At 38.1% G+C, this 27,715-nt stretch overlaps 2 protein-coding genes and 1 long non-coding RNA gene across 20 annotated transcripts in view; 2 read left to right on the plus strand and 1 right to left on the minus strand.

Annotated features, from left to right (window-relative positions):
* Positions 1-25,936, minus strand: part of WDSUB1 (WD repeat, sterile alpha motif and U-box domain containing 1) — a 71,403-nt gene extending 45,467 nt beyond the window's left edge. For 6 of the 18 annotated variants that reach the window (XR_014830490.1, XR_014830491.1, XM_085001201.1 and 3 more), the window contains exons 1-5: positions 25,436-25,936; positions 23,184-23,605; positions 21,411-21,595; positions 16,814-16,906; positions 12,184-12,277 (exon numbers count right to left, since the gene is read on the minus strand). Coding sequence is in view for 14 of the 18 variants with exons in the window: in XM_085001201.1 (XP_084857327.1) it covers positions 12,184-12,277; positions 16,814-16,906; positions 21,411-21,595; positions 23,184-23,581 (770 nt within the window). In the remaining 4 variants the exon portion in view is untranslated. The remainder of the gene's footprint in view (positions 1-12,183; positions 12,278-16,813; positions 16,907-21,410; positions 21,596-23,183; positions 23,606-25,435) is intronic. The other 12 variants (XR_014830493.1, XR_014830492.1, XM_085001202.1 and 9 more) reach the window with 5 other exon arrangements.
* LOC146395936 (uncharacterized) overlaps positions 1-27,715 on the plus strand; it is a 1,175,949-nt gene that overhangs the window by 833,577 nt on the left and 314,657 nt on the right. The window lies entirely within an intron of this gene.
* The window catches only part of DAPL1 (death associated protein like 1), a 933,549-nt gene that overhangs the window by 417,501 nt on the left and 488,333 nt on the right, over positions 1-27,715 (plus strand). The window lies entirely within an intron of this gene.

Genomic DNA, 27,715 nt, shown 5'->3' on the forward strand with positions numbered 1-27,715 from the left:
TTCAAAGAAAGATGTAATAGAATTTGAAAACTGATTAGGTTTGGGGGGAAAGAAATTAGGATTAGGGAAAAATAACAGTTTTCGATATCTGAGATTTAGGTTTGAAGGACCAAAAAATATTTATAACCACTATAAACAGACAAAATATCTTGAAACTATTAAAACAATATAAAACCCCAAAATATTCCTTAAATAAAATATAAACCAACACCAAACAAAAATTTCAATTGTTTTGGTACCCCTGGCTTTAGATAGATAGATAGATAGATAGAAACTTCCTTCAACTTTTCAGCACCCATATTCCATCACAATCTGCCTGTCACCTTAACCCCACTTTGCTTTATAAATAACACATTAATATTCAAGCCTTTTAATACACTTATTTCACTTAGAGGGAGAGACAATACGGCACAGTAGAGGGACTCAAACTCACCTCCTGTCACAAAAATACCAAAATTACAACCAACTGCAGAACAACCATCAACAAAATAGATTGAGAGCTACCAAAAAAAGATATTCCATGCCCAAAGACAAAGAAGAAGCCAAATAAACATTGTAGGAGGAGCACTTTCATAATATAAGCAATCTCATAGTCGCCAGGTGGGTGACCCATAGACTGGAAAACAACTATATTGCAGAGGCTCTCCCACAGGAGTGAGGGTTCCAAAGCCCATGTCAGGTTCACTAGCCTGGAGGCCTGGCATTGGGAGGAGGAGCTCCCTGAAGCATTTGACATTAAAGGCCAGCAGGGCTTGTGTGCAGGAGCTCCACAGGACTGGGGGAAACAGACTCCACTCTTGGAGGGTGCACTCAGGGTTTCATGTACACTGGGACCCAGGGCAAAGCAGGGAGTTCATTAAAATCTGGGTCAGACCTACCTGTAGGCCTTGGAAGTTCTCCTGGGAAAGCAGGGGTGGCTATGGCCCCTGTGGAGAACACTGAAGGCAGAGGTCCCAGGGAATAATCATCAGCGTGACCTCACCTGGAATCCACCAATTTGGAAAAATCTGGTCCTACCCATCAGGTCTGAGAAGTACCAGCCCAAACAACAAACAGGGAAGGAACACAGCCCCACCCATCAGCAAAGAGGCTGAATAAAGACCTCCTAAGGCACACAGCCACCTCTAATCACACCCAGAGACAAAGACTCACCCACCAAAGGGACAAGATACAGCTCCACCAACTAGTGCGCAGGCACCAGCACCCTCCTATCAGGAAGCCTGCCACAAGCCCCATATCAAATTCACCCACAAGGGGGCAGACACCAGAAGCAAGAGAGGCTATAACCCTATAGCCTTCAAAAAGTAGACCACACAGAAAGATAGACAAAATGAAAAGGCAGAGAAAAGTGACCCAGACAAAGGAAGAAGAAAAAAACTCCAGGAAATCAGCTAAGTGACCTGGAGATTAGCAACCTCCATGAATAAGACTTTAAGAGTAATGTTAGTAAATATGATTCAAGATCTTGGGAAAAAAACTGGAAACAAAGACTGATAAACCACAAGAAACACTGAACAAAGAAATAGATGGTTTAAAGATTAAGCAAGCACAAATGCAAAATACAGTAATTGAAATAAAATATTCACTAGAAGGAGACACTAAAAAGACCAAAAAAAAGAGAAAATTATAGGCCAATATCACTAATGAACATAGGTGTAAAATCCTCACTAAACTACTAGCAAACCAAGTCCAACAGTACAAAAAGGATCATACACCATAATCAAGTGGGATTTATCCCAGAGAGGCAAGGATTTTTCAAGATTCACAAGTCAATCGGTGTGATAAACCCCATTAAAAAATTAAAGGATAAAAAACCATATGGTCATCTTAATAGATGCAGAAAAAGCTTTCAGCAAAATCCAACATTCATTTTTGATTAAAAACGACCCTCCAGAAAGTGGGTATAGAGGGAACTTCAACATAATAAAGGCCATATATAATAAACCCATAGCTAACATCATTCTCAATGGTGAAAAGCTGCAAGAATTTCTGCAAAGATCAGGAACAAGACAAGGATGGCCACACTCTCACTTTTATTCAACATAGTATTGGAAGTCTAGCCATGGCAATCAGAGAAGAAAAATAAAAGGAATCAAAATAGGAAAAGAAGTTAAACTGTCACTGTCTGCAATTGACATAATACTAAACATAGAAAGCCCTAAGGATGTTACCAGAAAACTAGGAGAGATCATCAATGAATTTAGTATAGTTGCAGGATACAAAATTAACACCCAGAAGTCTCTTGCATTCTTATACACTAACAATGAGAGATCAGAAAGAGAAACGAAGGAAACAATGTCATTTACCATCATACCAAAAAGAACAAAGTATCTAGGAATAAACCTACCTAAAGAGGCAAAAGACCTGTATTCTGAAAACTCTAAGACACTGATGAAGGAAATCAAAGATGTCACAAACTGATGAAAAATATACTATGCTCTTAGATTGGAAGGGTTAATATTATCAAAATGACTATACTACCCAAGGTATACTACACTAGTATACTATACTACAATCTATATTGTACAATCTATACTACAGATTCAGTGAAATACCTATTAAATTACCAATGGTATTTTTCACAGAACTAAAAAAGTTTTAATTTGTATGGAAACAAAAAAGACCCCAAATACCAAAAGCAATCCTGAGAAAGAAAAATGGAGCTGGAGTAATCAGGTTCCCTGACTTAATACTATACTACAAAGGTATAGTCACCAAAACAGTATTATACTGGCAGAAACAGAAATATAGATCAGCAGAATAGCATAGGAAACCCAGAAATAAACCCATATGCCTATGGTCAACTAATCTACAACACAGGCAAGAATACACAATGGAGAAAATACAGTCTCTTCAATAAGAAAACTGGCTACCGTAAAAGAACAAAATCAGAGCATTTCTAACACCATACACACACACACACACACAAAAGCACCTCAAAATGGATTAAGACGTACACATAACATCAGATACTATAAAACTTAGAGGAAAATATAGGCAGAACACTCTCTAACATAAATCACAGCAATATCATTTCAGATCCACCTCCTAGAGTACGAAAAATAAAAACAAACAGTTCCTGTCGTGCCTCAGTGGCAACAAATCTGACTAGCATCCATGAAGATGCAGGTTTGATCCCTGGCCTCGCTCAGTGGGTTAAGGATCTGGCATTGCTGTGGCCTGTGGTTTAAGTCACAGACGTGGCTCAGATCTGACGTGCTGTGGCTGGAGTGCAGGGCTGTGGCTGTGGGTAGGCCAGCAGCTACAGCTCCAATTCAACCCCTAGCCTGGGAAGCTCCGTATACTGTGGGTGGCCCTAAAAAGCAAAGCAAACAAACAAATGGGACCTAATTAAATGTAAAATATTTTGTGTAGTAAAGAAAACAAAATGAGAGAAAGTATTTGTAAATGAAAAGACTGACAAGGAAGTAATCTCCAAAATATACAAAGAACTTATGTAGCTCAACATCAAAAACCAAACAACCCAATGAAAAAATGGTCAGAAGATCTAAACAGACATTTCTCAAAGAAGACATATAGATGGGTAAAAAATACATAAAAAGATGCTCAATATTTTCTAATAATCAACTAATCAACTAATTATTAGAGAAATGCAAATCAAAACTACTATGAGGTACCACCTTATACCACCCAGAATAGCCATCAGTCAAAAAGTCTACAAACAATAAATGCTGGAGGGGGTGTGCAGAAAAGGGAACACATCTACATTGTTGGCAGGAATGTAAGTTGCTGCAACCACTATGGAGAACAGTATGGATGTTCCTCAAAAAACTAAACTAGAACTACCATATGATCCAGCAATCCAACCACTGGGCATCTATCCACAGAAAACCATAATGTGAAAATATATATGCATTCCAATGTCCACTGCATCACTATTTGGAATAGCTAAGACACGGAAGCAACCTAAATGTCCACTGACAGAGGAATGGATGAAGAAGATATGGACCTTATGTACACGAAATATTACTCGACCACAAAACAGAATGAAACAATGCCATTTGTAGCAACATGGATGGACTAAGATGATCATACTAAGTGGAGTTAGGGAGTGAAAGACAAACATCATATGATATCACTTTTTATGTAGAATCTAGAAAAAGGACACAAATGAGCTTATCTGCAAACAGAAACAGATTCACAGACTTTGAAAACAAACTTATGGTTACCAAAGGGGAAAGGTGGTGGTGGGGGTGGACTAAGGGTTTGGGCTTGGCATATTCACACTGAAGTATATGGAATGACTGGCCAACAGGGACCTGCTGTATAGTACAGGGAACCTTATCCAATATTCTATGATAATCTATATGGGAAAAGAATTTAAAAAAGAATGGATGTGTATATATGTGTGATGTGTGTGTATGTATAACTGAATCACTTTGTTACACAGTAAAAATTACAACATTGTAAATCAACTATACTTATATAAACCTTTAAAAAATAAAAAAGACTCCATTCCTACAGTTTTGCAGCAACTTCAAACCTCAACTCTGCTTACTCATGTGTACAAGAGGAACATGTCAATTTTATCTGGGGGGCTACTGGGCAAGAGCACCAATACATACAGTTAGGTGCTTGATATGGAACAGCATGTAATCATAGACTCAAGGGATATCAAAGACAATATAGTGACATTGTACAGCCATCCAAGTCACCAAGCACCTAAAACATTTTAATCCAAACTAATTTTACACAGTGGCCAAAAAACTAATCAAATGAAATTACCAACAATTATTTCATTACGTCAAGTATGTCCTAAGGTTTAAAGATTTATTTTACACTCATGCAATTTTATTGTAAATGTACACCTGCGTTTCTTCTCATTCAGAAAGTATTTGCGGTCTCTTGCAAAGATGTAACAAAAGAAAGATAAAAACTATGTGCGGCAGCTAGAGAGGAAAAGAACAAGGATGAGGTGGGGGAGAAAGATGCAGGTTAAGATGAGTACTCAAAATATGTCATAACATATAGTCCACTTTGCTAATGGAGGGCTACAAGTCTGTTTCTGAACTTCTTCAACGGCAATTCAAAAAAGGAAACATAATATCTTAGACAATTTAAGACAGAAGTACAAATCCAGTGCTTGGGAAGGGGACATGAATTCCTTAGACTGAGGTCTGTAGGACTTTATAGAGATGATGCCGTGAAACACAGACCCCAGCAACTCGTCCTGAACAAAGGTAAGTTTAAAACAGCTGTTTTATAATGCCCCTCAGTAAAGATTAACAGCTGAAAACTTAAGTCAGAAAAATAAATCAGAAAATGAGGGGGATAAATGGTATGCTATACAATTGCCCAGTATTCTGGATTACGAAGATAATACATAAAATGATGTTATTGTAATATATATAATATTTAATAAACCTATATTGAGCAATTATTGTGCCCCAAACATAAATGCTTTGCCTGCGTTTTCTTATTTAAGCTTCATAAAAATCTTATGAGGAAAACGTTATTTTTCCTATTTTATAATTCAGAAAAATGAAGCTGAGAGAAGATGCAGAACTAACTTGTTCAAGGTTGAACAGCTAGTACATGGCAGGGCTGGGATTAAAACACAGTACCCGTGTTTTTGGAGTTTACATTTCCTAGAACATCACCCCCCCCATGAATGTATTAAAATTAGAATTGATTCATAATGGGCACATACCTTGACAGTTTTAGCTTAAAAACTTATAAACCAGAAGGCATGGCTATTCAAATTTCACTAGAGTTTTCATAAGGCATCTATTTCTTTAAGCAATGTTTATCATGCTAACTCTCATGATAAACAAACTGCAACATGGACTTTGTTCAGTGAACTGACATGTTCAATAGTTTTGCTAACGATGTTGTTAGAGTATAGGGAAATAAAGGATAATTTAAGTTTTGGAACGGTGATCTTAAGCCTTTTATTCTAGGCATTACTGAGTTAGAAAGAGTGGTTGTTAAGCCACTACTAATGCATTTATAAAGTAGATAAAAACAAGCATCTTTTTGAGAAGAGGAGGGGCACGCACTTCCCATTCTTTCTGAAATAAGATTCCTGGCCTCTCTCCTCCTCCTCCTGCTTAGCAGAAAAGGAATGACAGATGACTGGAACATCTGGGGAAGATGCAGAGGCATGTAGCTCAGCCCTTACTGGATTTTCTTCTTTTCTTATCTACCTCTTCAGGAGAATTCTGCAGTGGTCATTACCACCTAAAAGCAGGTGAGCAAGTCAACTGTTATCTAGTCTCTTTAGCATTTCTCTGTTACTGGTTTTCAACTCAAGAAGAAAAAAAAAAGGGGGGTGTTATTTTTGAACCTTTACAACTAACAATTATGGGCATTTTTAAACTAGTCTCTAGGAATTCCCGTTGTAGCTCAGCGGCATTAAGAACCCTACTAGTAGGATGAGGGTTTGATCCCTGGCCTCGAACAGTGCATTAATGTTGAGAGCTGCAGTGTAGGTCACAGACGTGGCTCAGCTCCCAAGTTGCTGTGGCTATGGCATAGGCTGGTAGCTGTACTCTAATTTGACCCCTAGCCTGGTAACTTCCTCATGCTGCAGGTGCAGCCCTAAAAAGAAAAAAGAAAAACTGGTTTCTAAATAATCTTAACTACTAGAACTCATAATTTATGGGAAGAGGCAGCCTCTGTTTAAATTACAAAAACTGACCCTCCCTGCTTGAACGGAAGCTAAAACATATAATATTTATTTTATCTGGTTGTATCGGGATAAGTAAGGCAAAATAAAACAAATTCTGCTAAGGGGCTAGAGGAAAGTTATTAGAGGAGAGATGTGAAGAAAGATGAAGAGAAAAAGTTTCTACATATTTTGCTCCATAACATGTAATGCCATCATGGCCCTGAGAGCTAACAGAATATGTGAAGTAGACATGAGTACCTACATATCTTCTGCTAACCCAGATACTGACGAGATTTTCCCAAATGTAAAACAATGCCACTTTTCTCACTATTTACATTATTCCTCCCAAGGAAAAAAACGTGATAGGCAATGAGTTATTACTGTGTTTAAGTACATTGAAAATATCTTCCAATCTTCTTAGTATTATTTTCTATAAGTAGCAATATATATATAACCCACATAAGCAAAAGCTCTTTGGAGCCCTCAAAAACTTTAAAGAGTGTAAAAGAATCCTAAGACCAAAAAAGCAATGAGAAGTATTAAGGCAAGAGACACATGGGTCTCAGGCTGAGCAAGTGTAATCTGCTTCCTGTGGACAGATAACGTCAAGATAAAAGCTGCATCCTTCTTGGATAAAAGAGAACACCTATTTCTCATTCTTGAGGTCAAGGAGACCTCCCTCCGGAACAACTACATATTAGCAGAAAGGCTCTTTCAGGGGTCAGAGAAAGGAGAGGTACCATAGTACATCCTGTCAATTTCCCAGAGACCCTTGTGCTAGAATCCATAAAGATGTGCATGCACACAGGGGAGGGTCCCGAGTCAGGCCAAAGCCAGCAAAGCAAAATGATTGGCCAAAGGAAACCCGAAAGGACTGTACCCATACAAGTGATTTAAACAGCCTCCAAAGCACTTGTCACTCTCTTCCTCTGTCTCTGTCCCTCTCTCTGCCCCCCAGCCTGCCAGTGCCCGTGCTTTCTCCATACCTATCTTCTCCCTATTCTCTTTTTAAATAAACTTATTTGCTTCACTACCCTCATTCTCTTTGTTGAATTCTTTCTCCAGAGGGACAAAGTTCTGGGGACCTACATCAAACGGTCAGGGTTCAGCATTCCCACCCGACAGCCACCTGAGAATGCTACGACCTTTATTTCACTTATCTCCCACAGAGTGGCAACATGTGTTAGATAACTGCTTTAAAAGTGTCCATAGTTCTTGGAGTTCCCATCGTGACGCAGTGGTTAACGAATCCAAGTAGGAAGCATGAGGTTGCGGGTTTGATCTCTGGCCTTGCTCAGTGGGTTAAGGATCCGGTGTTGCGATGAGCTGTGGTGTAGGTTGCAGATGTGGCTCGGATCCCACGCTGCTGTGGCTCTGGCGTAGACCAGTGGCTACAGCTCCAATTCGACCCCTAGCCTGGGAAACTCCATATGCCGTGGGAGCAGCCCAAGAAATGGCGACAAGACAAAAAAAAAAAAAAAAAAAGTGTCCATAGTTCTAGATCTACTTTATGAAATTATAACAACATCCTCTATCATCTGTACTACCTATTTTTCCAGCCTAAATCTCCCTTAGTCCTCTTGATATTTATCATATAATTTACTCAAGAATTCCCTGCCTTTTGAAATGCCCTTTCTGTTCCCCACTTCTCCTGTATCTGTAGATATAAATTCTATACTGTTTTTAACATGGTCACCCGGTATCTATGCCTTATATGACTTTCTTAGCATACCTTCTGTCCTACAATCCCATTCTATTGTCTATTCGTTTTTCCTATCTAGCCACTTATATGAATATGTCTTTTACCCTAATCACTTTTTCCCACTGTCTCCCTCGTATGTATCCATTCCATCTTACCAATAACCTTTAGCCACAAATGGAATCTATCACTGATCAATTAACTTATCTACTCAAGTATGGTTTAAACATCTCTTAATTCCTAAAAACTAAGTGTTTATACTTCATTAATTTACATTTCCAACCAAATCACTTGCCTATATACTTACCCAAATACACTAAAAACAACAAGAATATCGGAATGTGACCTAGAGCATTACCAAACACCAAAAGAATTTAATAATGGAAATCTCCATTTATCCAGAATGACTCAGAAAGGTACATTCTGGTTAATATATATGTTAGCTAATTAAGATCCACATATATACAAGGTGACAAGAAATTATAATGCTATAAAATGAACTTAATATAAAAACTATATTGAGCATCACTGAACACTTGTGTGATTCCGAGAGTAAGGGCATGTCAGAACCTTGCAATGTTATTAGGTTATCACTATGGATATCAACTATCAGGAAAGAATTAAAACATCTTCAAGGGTATAAACATTGTCTTACACTTCCTTTTATGTGCTCCATTACAACTGGAAGAGAAGTAGGCATATAAAAGAGCCATAAATACTAGCTGAATTTCATATATAGTCAATTTGCTATTAACATCTTTTCTTAAGAATGCACATTTTATCTCCCCCAAAAATAGAAGGAAATCCAACTTCATTTAAAATTTCCACTGATTTCAATACTAAGCTAACAGAGCATTTTTATAAGTGCTTTTTGATGACAAACTATTTTTATCTTTTGAGATGAAAACATAACCATCTAAAATAATGGCAGGAGTTCCAAATGTAGTACAGTGGAAACAAATCCAACTAGTAACCATGAGGATGCAGGTTTGATCCCTGGCCTTGCTCACTAGGTTAAGGCGTTGCCATGAGCTGTGGTGTAAGTCACAGACATGGCTTGGATCCCATGTTGCTATGGTGTAGGTCAGCAGCTATAGCTTCAATTCGACCCCTAATCTGGGAACTTCCACATACCGCATATATATATGCTATATATGCAGCTAATTACTTGGCTGATTATTTATCAAAATTGGAACATACAGGGAAAAGAACTATCAGGCTTGGTCCAGGAAATTTTAAGTGGTGGTTAGAAGTCTAAATATTTTGATTAGAGCCAAAGCTGCTATGAAGAGCCATGAATGTGGGTTTGAATGATATGGCCTCTGAGATCAAAGAGGAAGTTTTAGAAAATCCAATGGTATATTTTCTTCTTCTTTCCAAAACATTCAAAAGGAAAATATAAAGGATCTGAATAATGCTACTGTGGCCCAAACCAACTGCTTTACTAAAAAACAAAACAAAAAACAGCTATAAAAAATAAAAGCAAGATTAAAAATTTCAACAGATACCTAGAAATCATAAAAGTGTCATAGTGGACCAGAAAATAGCCAAAGAGAAGTCCTATAACAACAAAAAAAATAACCAAAGTTAGGAACTCTTCAATGAACCACTTAAAGAGCACACTAGAGAAAGTTGAGGAGAGACTAAGTAAAGGTGAAACCATTTAGAACAAAACATAAGAAATAGAATAAAAAATATAGCAGAGGGAGTTCCCGTCATGACTCAGTGGTTAACAAAACCCAACTAGTATCCATGAGGACACAGGTTCAATCCCTGGCCTTGCTCAGTGGGTTAAGGATCCGGCGTTGCCCTGAGCTATGGTGTAGGTTGCAAATGCTGCTCGGACCCCACGTTGCTGTGGCTGTGGTATGGGATGGCGGCTACACCTCTGGTTGGAACCCTAGCCTGGGAACCTCCATGTGCCACCACAGGTGTGGCTTTAGAAAGACAAAAGACAAAAAATATATATATACACAACAGAGAGTAAAAGACATTGAGTTTAGAGTGAAAAGGTATTATGTACATTGGAGTACCAGAATTAGAGGAAAGAAAAGGACAGAGGCAATATTTGAAAAGATAATGAATAATAATTTCCCCCAAACTGATGAAATATCATTCTTCATACTTAAGAAGTTCAGGGAGTTCCAAGCAGACTAAACAAAAAGAAACCCAAGTCTAGGTACATCAAAGTAGATGTGCAGAATATTGCAAAATAAAATTTGTGAGCGGTCAGTGAAAAAAAGATGATTTATATCCAAAGAAACAACAGAATAAAACTGAATTCTCTATAGCAATATGCAAAAAAAATAAGCCACCAAGTTGTGTTTATTGCAAAGCAAGGTTGGTTTAACATCTTAAAAATAAGTATAATTTATGACACTAATAGAAAAGGAAAATCATATGACCATTTCAAAATATGCAAGAAAAATCATTTGATAGAAAATAATACCTACTTAAGAAAAAAAAAAATTCTTAACAAACTACAAGGAACGGAAGAGCTAATAAAGCTTATTCTCCAAAGACCTACAGTGATCATACTTAATAAGGAACGCTTTCCTTCTGCAATAAGATTAGACAAGGTCCTTGTAGTGGTTGCCAGTATAGTAAAGCACAGGAGATGACAAGGGTACAAGAATGAGAAAGGAGACAAAAACCATCACTAACATGTGACATAATTTTTTACATATAAAATCCAAAATGAGAATCTTTACAGATAAAATCCACTGTGTTTGCATATATATTTCCCTGAGTTAGCAACATCTTTTCCAGTAGCAACAAAAAAATTAAGTGCCTGGAAATAAATCTAATAAAAGACGAGGAGTATCTCTACATAGAAGACAAATTGTCTTCTATTGAGAGACATTATATTGAAAGAAATCAAAAGACAAATAAATGGAAAAATATGCCATATTCATGGATTGGAGACTCAGTGTCATAAAGATGTCAATTATCTCCAAATTTATCAGACTGAATATAATCCCAATCAAAATCCAAACAGGTCTGTGTATATAGAGGGAGGAATTGGAGGCAACCTGACAAGCTAACTCTAAAATTTATATGCAAGTGTCAAAAGCCAGCAATAGCCAAGTTATAAAACCTCAGAAAGACAAAATGTTATTAGAGCAATGATAGATAAAGAGAGAAACAGAACACAATAATAGACTGAGAAACAGGACCGCACATACATGATCAGTGATTTCTGACAAGACGGCATATTAAAATGGTGAAGAAAAGATTATCTTTTCACTCTACGGTACTGGGACAACTGGATATCCATATGGAAAGAAGTGAAACTGGATTCCTATTGCATATCACACACCCCAGATTTGCTCAATCACTTGGAAAACAAACATATGGTTGAGTAAAGGAAGCCAGACACAAAATAATTCATATCGTATAATTTGTTTGTCAGTTTAAGAGGAAAAAGCAGGGAGTTCCTGTCGTGGCTCAGTGGTTAATGAACCCAACTAGTATCCATGAGGACGTGGGTTTGATCCCTGGCCTCGTTCAGTGGGTTAAGGATCCGGCTTGCCATGAGCTGTGGTGTAGGTCACAGACACATCTCTGATCCTGCGTTACTGTGGCTGTGATGTAGGCCAGCAGTTGCAGCTCCAATTCGACCCCTAGCTGTTGCTTATGACCTCAGGTACTGTCACTGGAAAGGGGCACTTGGAAGGGGAGGACCTCTGGAGGAAAACTGGCAGTTTTCTAGTTCTTGACCTGAGTAGTGGTTTCAAGTTTGTATCATAGTGATTTATCAAGCTATTCTCTTATGTATTATGTACTTTACTATAAGTCAATTCTATGGTCATATCGAAATGATTAAATTAAAAATTTACATTAAATATCTTACCCTGAGACTAGCATCTGCCCATTGTGAGAAAAAGCACAAGCCAGAACAGGAGCACAGTGCCCACTCAGTGTACTTTTATATTTTAATTCAAAACCTGCAAATAACAAGGTGAGAATAATTAGCAAGCTGTGCTTAGATTTTATTTTTAAGTAAAAACTATTTTATTTATTCAACTGAGTGCCTAAAGAACACAAAAATGAAAAAACGAATCCTGGTGAAACTCAAGTATTGAAATGTTGTGTGACTAAGTGGCTTTTAAAGTTCAGTGATGGGTAAAGAAAACAGTGGGCTCAGCAAAGGCTAGATTGGGGTGTTATAATTATGAAACTATTTTTAAAATTAATTCTATAAAATACACAAATATATAACATTTTAAACTAATCTAAAATTTTAAACTATACTACAACTTTGTTATCTAAAAAGATATATATAAGAATTCTAGCTGTGGCTCATCAGGTTACGAATTTGAAGAGTATCCATGAAGATGTGGGTTCTACCCCTGGCCTCATTCTGTTGGTTAAGTATCTGGCATCGCCATAGACTGTGGTGTAGGTCACAGATGGGGCTGGGATCTCGCGTTGCTGTGGCTATGATGGAGGCTGGCAACTGCAGCTCCGGTTTGACCCCTAGCCCGGGAACTTCCATATATATATACACATACACCACACACACTAATTGCCCAAATGCCTAAAAAGAAATCAGATGGCTGTAGCTTTAAATATCTGATATTAAGAAAATGTTTTCCTCACTCCATAAATTTAAAATAATGGTAATTTATACGTCTTATAACTCCAATATATCCTATAATACTCCTACAAAGGATGTAACACTGAAATGCTTTTTATGCTTTCTATAATTATTGAAAAAAAATCACAACTCTTTTAAAGGTACACTGAGGGAATTCAATATATTTTAGTGACAATCTATAAAAATAATCACTAATATATTGGACTGGGAAAACAAGGAAATAAGATTTATAATTTTCTCAGATCTAATAAAAGCTTTTTTGAAATGTTAATGGCTTTTAGAAAGCTTTTAACTAACAAAAAGGTCATTAGAGCAAGTAAAAGTTTCAACAAAAAGAAAATACATCTCATTTTATTACTGAATATATACTTTATTTCTATTCAAAATAAAAAAAATGTATTCTTATCTGAGAGAGTAGATGTGGGCATTCAAGGTACTGATCAATAATTAAGGACATATAGATCAACAAGTTGGCACAATCAAAACATAAGGGTTTACAAGCTGCAAACCAAATGAAGATTTCTAAACTTGCAATAGGATTCTAAGAATTGGTTACATTCTCAAGTAAAAGATCCACTTGTCTATCTACTCCTCCTTACAAATGAGCCATTAAAATTGGGAGCAAAGAATGCTAAATGCTTCATTAAAAGGCTCTAATTGCATATGTTTATAAACTGTTATATATGTCTTTTAAAGAGCCAGGGTAACAACACATTTTCCAGACAATGTATCAAAAGCTTTCCTTTTGAACAATCCACACATGTGACTATATTCATAGTTTCTTATAAGAATTTTACTTGAATAAGAAGAGAATGAAGAGGCAGGATAGACCAGAGAAGTAATGAAACTCCTATCCTCATCAGCATGTCACTGAATACCTTAAAAGAATTACTGAATGTAACCTAAGAGTCAACAAAATAACTAAATTTCCACAAAAAGAAATGTATTTATTTCCTAAAAATAGGCCCTTCCCTATACATTAGCAAAATGACAATTCTCTCTATGACCAAACTCTTGTGAGCCATCTTCTTGATGAGGCCTTGACTTTGGCCTACAAAGGCTTAAACAATATAGTTTTGAAGCGCTCAAGATCACATCCCAAGGATGACCTTGGCCCCCTTACAGTGCCTTTCTGGGAAAACTCAGGGCTGCCAAAAGAATGTACTGCTTACTCCAGCCAATACCTTAAGACAGAGCTTCAGTGTTCCAGTCTGAGACAAACTTCCATAAGTGACAGTAAACTCAGATGGGTTTCACATGGACCAATTCCTAGCTTCCAGCACTGTGTAATGTTTCCACTTCCCTGATGCTATAGAGCCTTCACTGACCCCCTCATTATTCCCTCACCCTCCCTTTAAAACACACAGTCACTTCTGTATAAACTGAAGTTGAGTTCAGGTCATGATGGACTCTTTCCCCTATTGCAATGGTATATTACTGATTAAAATCTGTCCTTACTGCTTTAATTTGTGTCCAGTTTTATCTCTGGCAATAATTTTATAAACAATAAAATAGTGCATGATTTGACTAAAGCTTATTAAGTAACAAATAATAAAATAAGAATATTTTTAGGCATCTGAAGCAAGATGGCCAACTGACCATTTAATTTCAGAGTTCCCATTAAAATAATGAAGGAATAAATAAAGATAAAAATTCACATTAATTTAGAGAATAGGAAAGGACACATCAGCAAATGAGAAACTAAAAACAATTTGGGAAAGGAAGAATGCAAATTAACTGATGAAAGTATAGAGGATTTAACAGCCTGGGATGCAAAATGAGGAGCCAGGAAGAAAGCTAATCTTCCCCTGAAAACCCCAAAGACTTAGGACTATTAACAATTGAGGAAAAGGAAAGTCAGAAATGATACAGACCTGAAAACAGAAAAAGTCTGTTTATGAAACATTCAGTATCAACCTCCCATCCCTTCCTGACCCCACCCACAGTATGCTGCATAAAAGCCAGATGCTTCTCCCCAGAAAGAAAGAAAATAATGACTGCCTGGGGAGCTCTATCTCAGCTCCAGGGCAACACAGACACCCACATACTCCAAGCCCTTATCCTTTCCCAATAAGGGAATAACCTACCTCCTTATCCTAAAAGGAAGCCAGCAACAACAAACCACCACCAGGTGCACAGACCTTCTAAACTTATTGTCTAATTTTGAAAGTAAATGGAATACTAAGGGTCACCCAGGCCTTTGAGGAAGGTAACCATGTGAAAAAGAAAGAAAGATCAGGGTAAACAAAAAAGCCCAAGAGCAAACAAGGATGATCAGGAAACAGAAGGTACTTAGAAACAAAACAAAAAGCCTCTAATTGGTATCCTGAGAGTTTTGAAAGGATCTTACATTCATAAAATAAACGGAGGAAATTAAGAAAAAGAAACAGAAAAGACAAACCTTTAAAAATTGAAAATTGGGAGTTCTCTTGTGGTGCAATAGGTTAAGGATCCAGCTTTTGTCACTGCAGTGACTTGGGTTGGTGCTGTGGCACAGGTTTGATTCCTGGCCTAGGAACTTCCACATGCCTCAGGAGTGGCCAATAAATAAATAAATAATAAAAATTTTTTTGGGGAAAAAAAAAAGGAGTTCGCATCATGGCTCAGCAGTTAACGAATCTGACTAGGGACCATGAGGTTGCGGGTTCGATTCCTGGCTTTGATCAGTGGGTTAAGGATCCGGCATTGCTGTGACCTGCAGTGTAGGTTGCAGATGCAGCTCAGATCTGGCGTTGCTGTGGCTGTGGCGTAGGCCAGCAGCTGTAGCTTGGTTTGGACCCCTAGCCTGGAAACCTCCATATGCTGCGGGTGCAGCCCTAAAAAGACAAAAGACAAAAATAAAATTAAAAAAAATTGAAAATAGGATTAATGAAATAAAAAAATTCAAGAAAAGGTTAAAAGACAAAGCTAAGGAATTTTCTCATTATAGAGAAAAACGATAAAGACAGAAGTGTGAGGGGGAAAGTTACAGAGAATCAAGTTAGGAGTTCCAACACTCAAGTAACAGCAATTACAAAAAGTAGAAAAATAAATAAATCAATAGCATAAATGATACTGTGTTCCAAAAATGAAAGACATAAGTTTCTTAACTGATGAACTGCCTGAAAAAAATTGTACAATGTGGAGTTCTACTATGGCCCAGTGGGTTAAGGATCCAGTGTCATCACTGCAGCAACTTGGGTCGAGGCCGTGGCAGGGGTTCAGTCCTGGTCCAGGAACTTCCACATGCCACAGGCACAGCCCCCCAAAAAGAATAATACAATGCATGGGGAAAAGACTATCAAAAAACCGTAACTACAAAGAATAAATTTCAGATGTGGCGGTATAACCAATATTTACAGAAACTGTGAAAACCATCAAAAGAGTTGAAAAAAGAAAAAGTACAAAGTCGTTACCTCTGGTGAGCAGGAATGTGTGTAGTGATGAAGTCATAGCCAGCAGTGAGCACACAACTTCTAAATCATGCACATGTGTTACTTTGATTAAAAATTCTTAAATAGGAGTTCCCTTGGTGGCGCAGTGGTTAGTGAATCCGACTAGGAACCACGAGTTTGCAGGTTCGATCCTGGCCTTGCTCAGTGGGTTAAGGATCCAGCATTCCTGTGAGCTGCGGTCTAGTTTGCAGATGTGGCTCAGATCCTGCATTGCTGTGGCTCTAGCACAGGCCGGCAGCTGCAGCTCTGACTGGACCCCTAGCCTGGGAACCTCCATGTGCCACTGGAGCGGCCCTAGAAAAGGCAAAAAGACAAAAAAAAAAAAAATTCTTAAACATTTTTATATTCACTTTTAGATATCCAGAGTACCCTAGGTAGACAGATTAATTAAAGCAGAAATTTTACCTGGATCATAAGTAATTTTAGAGAACTACTAGTTGAATACATACCTAAAATGTGGGTAAAAGAAATCATCCAAATTTTCATGTGGCAATCCTGACCACATGATGCCAATCGGAAAAACTGAAGACCTTGTTCTCCATCTAAAAATGTAAATTTGTTTAAAAATAAATACACAAGAATTGATAACACATTTAAACCAAAATTTTTTCAATTTCTCAGGCTAAGGTCTGTTAATTCTATTCATTTAAACCATATTCACAAGAAATATTAATTTATAACATATAATGAAATGTCAGTTTAAGAATTCCTTTTAAACAAGGTACTTCAAAGGATTATGACTTTAGCCCCTGAAGCTGCTATAACAAAATACCTTATTTTCCTCCCACTAAGGATATAATTCAGTGTTGCAGGGGCCAATATTGAGTCACTAAGCCTAGAGTATCCTCCAACCCAATTTTAGTCTATGAGGTTAGCACTGATGGGAAAAATGGGGAAGAAAAATCTGTTACAATATTAGTGTTAAAAGTTTAATTACTCCCAATTTAACTTTTTAAGGATATATTCATTTCTTAAAAACTTAGTCTATAACTGCCATGGAATAATGAGAGAGATTTCTGCCATGGAATAATGAGAGAGATTTCTCCCATTTAATCAAGACAAAGGCTAGAATTATATAAATACAAAACTAAATCAATTCAGTCCAACAGATTTGGTGGAAAACATTACACAAATCAGGGAAAGTAATCACTTACATGTGGAGTCATGAAAAAAACCTACTACATGTTTATGTTTATTTAGATAATTTCAGCAAATCATCATAAAACCACTAGGCAAATTCCTAAATACTTGTAGGTAATGTAAATATTGGTATCAACTCAGTTTTATATGCGTTTCCCCTAATACTACAGATCAAAGGAAGTTTTGGTACTCATATGCAGTAAAATACAATTAAGAAAAATAATAAGGAATTCCTGCCATGGCACAGCGGAAACGAATCCAACTAGGAATCATGAGGTCCCGGATTCAGTGCCTGGCCTCTCTCAGTGAGTTAAGGATCTGGTGATGTGGTGAGCTGTGGTGTAGGTCACAGACGCAGCTCGGATCTGGCGTTGCTGTGGCATAGGCTGGCAGCTGTAGCTCTGATTAGACCCCTAGCCTGGGAACCTCCATATGCTGTGGGTTCAGCCCTAAAAAGACAAAAAAAAAAAAAAAAAAGCTAATAAGCATCTTAAGATTGCACTCTGGTCTTGCAAATATTTAGTACACAGTATTTAAACACTTGGGTATGTAAAATCATTTTTTTCTATAGACTCTGTCTTGTTGAAAGCATGTATATTTTATTAACATACTAATTCTTTTTCACTCAAAAGTTTTCTGTTTTTCGTCTTTTTGCCTTTTCTGGGGCCGCTCCCGCAGCATATGGAGGTTCCCAGGCTAGGGGTCCAATCGGAGCTGTAGCTGCTGGCCTACGCCAGAGCCACAGCAACTCGGGATCCGAACCGAGTCTGCGACCCACACCACAGCTCACGGCAACGCCGGATCCTTAACCCACTGAGCGAGGCCAGGGATGGAACCTACAACCTCATGGTTCCTAGTTAGTTTCGTTAACCACTGAGCCATGACAGGAACTCCTCAAAAGTTTTATTAACTGCATGAGACTTCAACATTTCAATCGCGTTTTTGTAGCACACAAATTCAGCCATGTTACATTCTCAGAGATCTTGATGGATGTAAGCAATTTCTTACAAATTATTAAATGTTTTTAAGGCAAAAAATTTACTGAAAAACGGCATAAACGAGAGTAAAATATTTAAGTGCTAGACCCAATTAAGAAAACTTTTTTCATTTGTTTCTTGACTAAATAGATCCTCCGAAGTTAATTCTGGAGTTTCTTTCGGTAGTAAAACTGGAGCGAACTGAACATTTATCCTCCAGCACAAACAGTATTATTTTTCCTTATTTGAGTAAAATGTCATAAAGTCAGATCAATATGTCCTAAGTATTTACAGATATTACCAAATAAAATAAATTAAAATTACATATTTTGCTTTTTACAAGAATACTGTAGTTGCCAAAAATTCCTAAAATAATCACTTATAAAGCATATATTGATCTGTTTTAGGGAATTTACACATAAGGTTAAAACATATTTTAACAAGCTGAAATAAACTATAGAAGCATATTAGACTATACTGAGAAATATACTTTCAAATATACTCTAAAGGCAGGGTAGGGATGAGGACATTATACTTATTTTAGAATCTCATCTAGAATTCTCTGCTTGGTTTAGTGAACCTTTCCAGGGCCCACTGGCTGAAATCTCTCTAAAGATAGGACAATGATGCCCTCAGTTTACTCTAAAATTAATAATAAAAATGGTATTTTAATAAAAATCTTTTTCATATAACTTAGAATTAAAAAGGCAAACTTAAGTCTCCCTATGTTAATGTAATTCATCAAAGATTCACTGAGTGTCCATGAAATTTTGAAGATGGAGTCACAGAATGGAAAAAACGGTTTTTACGTTACAAGCTGGTCTTAGAATCAAACAGCCTAAAAGAACATATTAAAATAATAAATTACCTAAATAAATTAGGTAGGGAGTTTAATATAAGAGTGGACTGAGGAAAAATAAATCTATTAACCTGCTATATGATAATGATAGGTTAGGAAAACAAAAACAAGAAATTTCAGTAAATCAGTGTGCATTTCTAAGCCTATTATGTACCAACCACTTTAAATAAAAAAGTCCCAGGTCTGCCCTATGGAGCTTACAATATAATAGGAAAAACACCATTAAACATAATCTATATAAATAACTATATAAATAAAACTTGTGATACTTCCTTAAGTACCATAAAGGAAAGATAAACCATGCAACTAAAAGACTGAATCAAAATACTTTAGACTGAATGCAGGAGCCAAGAGCTGGGGAGGTGCGTCTTATGTGATTTTTTTTACCTGAAATCTAAAGGAACTAAGAGTGAACCAGGTGAAGGGTCCATATGTGAAACCTTCGGAAAAATCTTACACTCAAGGAATGAAAGGAGGCCAATGTGACAAGAGAATGCATGTGGCCAAGTGTGATTCGAGGTGAGGCAGGGAAATAAAACATGTAAATACTTAAAGGCTTTGTGGTTTGTATCTGGTCTTTTATCTCACCTGAATCATATTTTAATGAGCTACTGATGACTTTGAAATGGGGGGGGCGGGGTGCCAAAGCCATCCTGCTACTGGACCTGAGGTGTCCAATAAGATAGTAACTAGCCATGTGCAGCTACTGAACAATTGAAGGGTGACTAGTATGAGTTGAGATATGACATAATATACACATCAGATTTCAAAGATTTCAAACCAAAAAAAAGTATCTGAATAATTTTATTGATTAAAAATTATTAAAACATTTTATATATTTTTGGTAAAATATATGACAAAAAAATAATTTTAGTCTTTTCTAGGGCCACTCCCGAGGCATATGGAGATTTCCAGCCTAGGGGTCTAATTGGAGCTGTAGCCACCGGCCTACACCACAGCCACAGCAATGCCAGGTCTGAGCCGAGTCTGTGACCTACTCCACAGCTCATCGCTATGCCAGATACTTAACCCACTGAGCGAGGCCAGGGATTGAACCCGCAACCTCATGGTTCCTAATCGGATTTGTTGACCACTGCGCCACGACGGGAACTCCTAAAATTAATTTCATTACTAGAAATTTTCATTCTATTACGAGAAATTTTTTAATTTACATATGGACCTCACATTATATTGCTATAGGACAGCACTGTCCGGCATTAAGACTGGAGGATCCAAAAGCAGAACTTCTATACTAACAGGAAGATGAAAAATGAAAGAAAACAACTTCCCAATTCACTGTATTTATTTAGAACCAAGAGTCTAGGGAGTTCCCATTGTGGCTCAGCAGTAAGGAATCCAACTAGTATCTATGAGGACACAAGTTCAATCCCTGGCCCCACTCAGTGGGTTAAGGATCCGGTGTTTCCATGAACTATAATGTAGGTCACAAAAAGTGGCTCAGATCCTAAGTTGTTGTGCCACAGGCTGGCAACTACAGCTCCAATTCAACCCCTAACCTGGGAACTTCCATGCCTCAGGTTTAGCCCTCAAAAGCAAAAAAAAAAAAAAAAAAAAAAAAAAAAAAAAAAAAGTGAGATTTTAGAAAGAAAAAAAAAAACTAGAGTCTATATATTCAAGAGTTTTTGTTTCTTTTTCCAAAAACTAGTCATATTGTCAAAGGCTTTACAAGTTTATCTTTTGAAAGATTAGATTAGTAAAGGGAAAATGTACCTTGTCTCCAATTTTTAATTTCATATTCCTATTTGAATATCAATATTTCAAAAGCAGAGTAAAATCAATAAAGTCCTCTGAATTACCATACTTGAGGAATCCAGACCCACTGTACCAAGCAGCATCAGCCCCTGTATACTAAAGAATCTAATTTTCTCAAATAACATCTGTCATTTTCTTTTGAACAAAAAAGATGGAGAAGGATGATTCCTTAAGAAGAATAAATCAAAAGGGCTCATCATTTTACTAATGAAGTAAAAACGATGAGTAAAAGAAGTCAAACTCACATACAAATTGCAAATGGGAATTACTAGTGCTTACAAGAGTAAGATAACTAACCAGAAACTGGTTGTGGAGAAAAATCGCAGCATGTGATTCCAAGATCGTGTGCTTTTTCATCATGCAGACACCTCATTTTATCATCCCACACTGTTAAATCTCCACATGAAGAGCCAGTGACAAAGAGGTTTCCATTAGGTGAAAATGCACAGGCCACCAAGGAGCCATCCTTAACACTACCACATCTGAAATAAAACCAAAGAAAAGAGGATTTTCATTTCAGAGCATCTTTTTACTTTGTATTACAATCTCTAACACCAACTCAGTATAGTAAAGAGGATAAAGGGCTATCTAGAACTAGAAAGGGCAATAGATGCCTATAGAAATAAAATCTCATATATGCTAAAAACTGAGATATGTAAGAGGATTTAAACATTTCAACCAAACCAAAATCCACATATCTTCATACTCTTCCATTTAGCAAATCAGTATGAACATGTTAAAATCTACAAAGCTTAACAAAAAAAAGCAAGAACAACCAACAGTTTCAACTGCCGTCACATTTTTAAAAAAGTTATAAGTATTTTTATCAAAAAACACGTTACTAGGGTCAAAAGTACTTTTGATTTAAAATCACCCAGAAACAACAGTAAAGATTTTCATCTCATCGTCAAGTACAAATATAAATTCTTTATGTAAAGAAAATGCTGTGAACAGGTTAAAATATCTTGGGAAGATTAGGAAGTACTAGGCTAATTATCTTCTCAACTAGGAAAAATAAACTGGTAAAAACTCAACAATTAGTGCAGTGTCCCATCCAGTGCTTAAATCTACTGCAGTGTATCATTTTTACATCATCAATTACATACATTAGAGAAATAATGTAAGGGAGGCAGAATTTATCATCAGATGAGAGAAAATTCCTTAGCTGACAGCTGTTATTTCATTCATATAAAGTAAGTTAAAGACAATTCAGTGCTTTATCTTTAAATTGTTTATCAATGCCACTTAAAACACATCACCTTCTTCAACCCAGAGACCCAAATCTAAATGAGCAACAGTTGTGTACCAGTTACCACCTGTTCTCTGAGTGATGCTGGGTTAGGGAGAGGGGAAGAAGGTACACTAAGCTATGCTAACTGGTAACATTTAAAAGCTTACAGTTTTTAATATATTTGTTATCATTGAACTGTACACTTTAAAATGATATAAATGTTTTATCTTCTAGATATTTCACCACACTAAAAATACATACAAGTACATGGTTTTCATGCTGGTAAGTTGCAACATAGCATTACCAGTGTAAACTAACCGATAATTGTTAGCCAAAAGGAGCTTTTCAGATGATTTTTTTTTTAAAGGAATGGTAACACAGCACCATACTAATCATAAGGTTCCTTCTGGGCTTGGTCAGCAAGAATCCTAGTCAGGAAAGTGCTATGTCTCTCAGGTGAGACTTTTATCATTGGGAACATGTGAGCCACAAGTGATAAAAATAAAGCCTAAAATTACTGTTCTTCAAAAGACTTGCAGAATTTTTTTTCTTTTTTTTTTTTTCTTTTTTGCCTAACTTAAAATAAAAACCCATAAAAGACTAACAGGATTAATTCTTATTTTACAAAAGATTCAAAATTTAAAACTTTCAGAATCAAGCAAATCTACTTCAAGAATCATATTAAATGTTTTTATGACCTTCAGAAGTTGGTCAAAATATTCTTCCTTTGACATCTGAAGATTATCTGCTTCTTAAAGGCATCAAAATATCTTTTTTTTTTTTTTTGGTAACACTGTTATTAGGATTAAACACAGAAAGGATTTAAAATATATTCCTACCTATATAACTTGTATGTCTGTGCATTCCACAAAACAACCGTTCCATCCGCCGCCCCTGACACCAAACAAGAGGAGTCTGGGGAAAACCGGCAAACCCTCACAGGGCTACCACTGGGCTGCTCCATCACCGCCAAAATCTGTCCATTCTGAGTATCCCACAGGACAGTGGTACCATCTGTTGAACACGAAGCCAAAATATGTCCTGAAGGGGAGAAGCAGCAGCAGTGGACAGCATAGGTGTGAAACTTCAATGGAGAGTGTGGCAGTTCAGTAAAGTCACTCAGGCAGTACAGGCGAATTGTCTTGTCCAAGGAGCAAGTGGCCAAGAGGGAAGCAGAGAAGGCACAGCAGTTGACATCATCATCATGATCAGCTAATGTGTGAATCAGTTTCACCATGTTCTTTATTTGAAGTAAAATATCCTGCAGTTATCAGATGGATAAAGGTTACTTCATCCCAGGAATCAAATAAACACAACTCCAATCCGTACAAAAGAGCCAAAATCAATTTCAAAACTTGCTCAATGAAAGCCCCTACATTCATATTTTTAAAAGACACTATATTATACCCAAGGTAAGAATAATTTGGAAAAAAAAGCATTAAGACTATAACCTCTGATGATGATCACAATCATCCGTGCCATAACAATAAAGTTCCCTAACTTCTGAAAAAGAACCTAGTCAAGTGACCAAAATGATGTGACACTGAACATCCAAAACCATTTCGTCTTTGAAGACTTTCCCTTAACTGCTACTTAACACTCCCTCATTCCAGATCTGCTAATCTCAACTCAAAAATATTTTTCACTATTTTAACAAACTCTCCCTCTCCTTGCACCGGATGGAGACAAGGCTATTCCTCTGCCTCTAAGATGGGGAACTATATGGTTCACTCACAAAAAGTTTCATTTACAATTTAAATGAAAACTATCATGTCATGGTCTGTCATCTTGTCTAACAAAAAATAAAATAAGTAAGAGATTTGTGGTGAAGAACCAATGTAATAAATCAAGGAAACCAAAAAGAATGGCAAAAAATGGACCTGGCCAGTTGCACTGAAAAACAAATTTACAAATTTATAATAAAATCCAAACTCCTCACTACAGCTTACAAAACCCTCTATGACCCAGCTCTTGCCTGCCTACTTTTCAGATCTCAACTCACCACTTTCTCTCTCCCACTTCTTTCCAGCCTCCCTAGTCCAAAGGATTACATTAAAGATCTTCACCAAGTGGTTTTCTTAGGCTTAAATTCTCTTCTCTCTGCTTTTGGGATCTTATTTCTCATTCAGATTTCAATTTCAGCGTCCTTCCCAATCTAAAGTAGCCACTCTCTAGGCTAATGTATCACCCTACTTTAATCCTCAGCCTATCAATTACCAACAACCGACATTCACTTGTCTCCCTGCCCCCCAACTACAATGTAAACTCCACAACAGTAATCTGTTCCATCTTGCTATCCACAGCATGGAAAACAATGGTGTCAGCACATAACGTGGTCAAATAAATATTTGTTGAATTAACATGTTTTCCAAACCCAGCTGGGTTCTATTCTTTAAATATTATAGACTATTAATACAAAACGATTAGAAAATTAAAAATAAAGCTACCAAATGCTTTGTTAAAAAAATCCGACAGCGGAAAAATGGTGCAGAACGAGGCAATCAGCCCTGAAGGGACAGGTATAACCTTTAATTGTAAAATTTATAATGCCTTGTTCTAATGTTACTTACAGAAAGCTTTACAAATAGATGGAGCATGTCTTTTCGATATCTTATCCCAAAAGTTCAGCCTCTCTTTTTCAAACAAACTACAATGAAACCTAAAAAACTGAAAAACCAGCAAAAAAAAAAAAAAGTTCTGGTAGATTACCGCCTGTTTTGTTGCACTGAAAACAAGTGCGATCAGGTGGTGCTTTCTGGAGAGCTCCCAAGCCCCAACTATGCAAGTGCACACAAGCAATTTTCCAAACAAACTTGCTTCTTCACCCCTGTGGCACTCATTTCCTTTTGCAGTTCTAGGAGACCCCAGAGTCAGAAGGACGAAACCGAAATCAGCTGCACAGTTTGTTTTGAAAAGGTCTCTCAAGCCCCCTACCTGCTTTGGGGAGTAGGTATCCACCTTCAAGACATAAAGCCAAACACTCACAGGCAAACCGGGTCAACTCGCCAGTGTGAACACAGGCATCCCTATCTAATGCAAAGCAAACCCGAAATGGCAAAGAATCCCCCCGAATGTAAAACCGGCGACCTACTTCCCCTGGACGCGGGGACCAAGGATTTGCCCAACGTCGAGCCAGCCGGTTCTCGGCGGAAGGAGCAGACCGAGCGGACGGAGGCAGGAGCGCGGCCGGAGGAGAGCAGGGCCTTCCAGGGCGCAGGAACCGGAGTTCGGGGTAGGACCGGGGAGAGTGCAGCCGGGGCTTCCACACCTCAGCGGGAGCACCCGCCCGGCTCTCAGCCGAGACAGAACAACCTTGCCCCGCTCCGGTCAAGGGCTCAGCTAGTCCCTGTCGCGCGCTTAGAACCAGATGCGGAGAAACAGGAGGGTTTCGACACCGGAACACGGCGGGCTGACCCCAGTCACACTCCCCCACCTGCCGCCGCTGCAGCTAAACTGGCCCAGGAGCGCGACACCTTTCACCTGGAAGACCCACGACGCCTGGGTTCCGCCCTCAGGGGCCCTGCAAGCAGCACAGCACACGTGACACGCAGGTGAGCCGGGTGGAGCTGGCACGGGTAGAGGCCCTAAGGCTAAAGAATAGGCTCCGCCCCCCTGAGGGGTCGGCCCGCGCTGCGGCGCATGCGCGCCCTTTCGCCCTCTGATGGGGAGGTCTCTAAATTCTGCCTCTAGGATTCAAAAGAGTCCAGACTTGGGGAGATATTTTAGTTGAAATTTTTTTCCAGTTGAGGAAGCTGAAATCCCAACGTTTAGCGAATGTCTGAGATGCGGTTTTACAGGAGGGATTATACAACTCTCCAGTTATTCCAGCTCAAAATTTTGAATCTTGTTCCTCTCTTTATCCCCGTCCCCTGCCCCGTCTATTTTCTGACCTCCTGATTGGTCTTTTCTGTTTAGGCTAGCTCTGACCTCGGCTGTCCATAAATTCTGCCACAGCCTTTGTGCCCAGGTTACCCACATCTCTTTTTCTAAGGTGGGCTCCTCACCCCTGGGCCCTGGTCCTGTCGTTCTCCTGTTCGCTAAATAGGTCCAGGTGGATATCCTGGCATCACCTGAACCCAATGTGCGTTTCTTCTAGCGTTGCCGACTGTCTCCTAATTTCACGGATAGACCTATGTGTCTACGGAGTGGTCTTGCCAAGCCCTTTTGAGGTTAAAAAAATTGACCAGGAAAAAAACTTCCCAGGCATGCTAATACCTATCATCTTAGGGCAGGACACAGTATAGGACCATGTTCGGGTGAAAGTCAAAGATACAAACAAAAGTGTTTTCTTCAATGAGGAAATAAATTATCAACCCAAGGAAGCCAAAGTCTTATATTTGAAAAGTAATAACCTAAAATATTCATATTTAAACATGAAATTGAGATCGCTGGAAAATATTTGTAAAAGGGGAGATCAAAATTCATGATTTTGAGATGCTCCTGTGATTTTTATTTATTTTTGCTTATTGGGACCACACCTGTGGCATGTGGAAGTTCCCTGGCTAGGAGTCAAATCCGAGGTACAGCAAACTATGTCTGCAACCTCACCACAGCTCAGGGCAAGGCATGATCCTTAACCCACTGAGAAAGGTCAGGGATTGAACACATGTCATCATGGATACTAGCCAGGTTCATTACCACTGAGACACAAGGGGAACTTCTGCTCCTGTGATTTTTAAATCGATTAACAAGTGCATTATGACTGAGACTTTGAAATCTGATTATGTGCCAAATACTGCCAAATTAGTATTTTTCTAAAAGTGAAACTGACAGCACTAATGGCCTGAACCCAGCCAGAACACAGATTGGGACTTGAACCCATGTTTTTAAATTCGAGTTACCCTGTGTCTGGATTCACTAAGGTTTGGGTTCTTTGTGCCTCAGTGCAGCAGTAATTTTCAGTGAGAGACAAAGTGATAGGTAAAAAACAGATTTAGTAGGATAGACCGCTTATAAGAGATGCAAGCAGGCAGACAAGGAAGCTCTGCCTGAGGATCTGGTGGGCCACAGTTTTATCATCCAAGGGAGGCAGGGGTTGGAAAGGCTCGCCTCTTTAGTATCCGGTAAGGTGTGCATTCAAATCAGCTGAAGGGTGGTCCTCAAACTCCTGCCCTAGGTCTGAATCTGAATGCAGGCCTCATCCCATCCCCCACCCAAAGACCTGAGGCAATTCTTGAACCTCCGCTAGTTAAGCAAGCCTGCTTTTTCTCTAACTTACAGTGGTCTCCCCGCATCCCCCAGGTTTCCCTCTTTATCTATGGTACCCTATTGGGACTTCTACAACCACCTATGCCTACTCTAGCCCTATCAAAAGCAATTTTTTAATTGTATAAATAATAGAGCTCTCTGTAGGAAATAGAGAAACTATAAA

Source organism: Sus scrofa, chromosome 15, assembly GCF_054392235.1.
Source record: "Sus scrofa isolate SSC_HxYL_T2T_F1_AM1 chromosome 15, Sscrofa_HxYL_maternal_Yorkshire_Landrace_v2.0, whole genome shotgun sequence".
NCBI lineage: Eukaryota > Metazoa > Chordata > Mammalia > Artiodactyla > Suidae > Sus > Sus scrofa.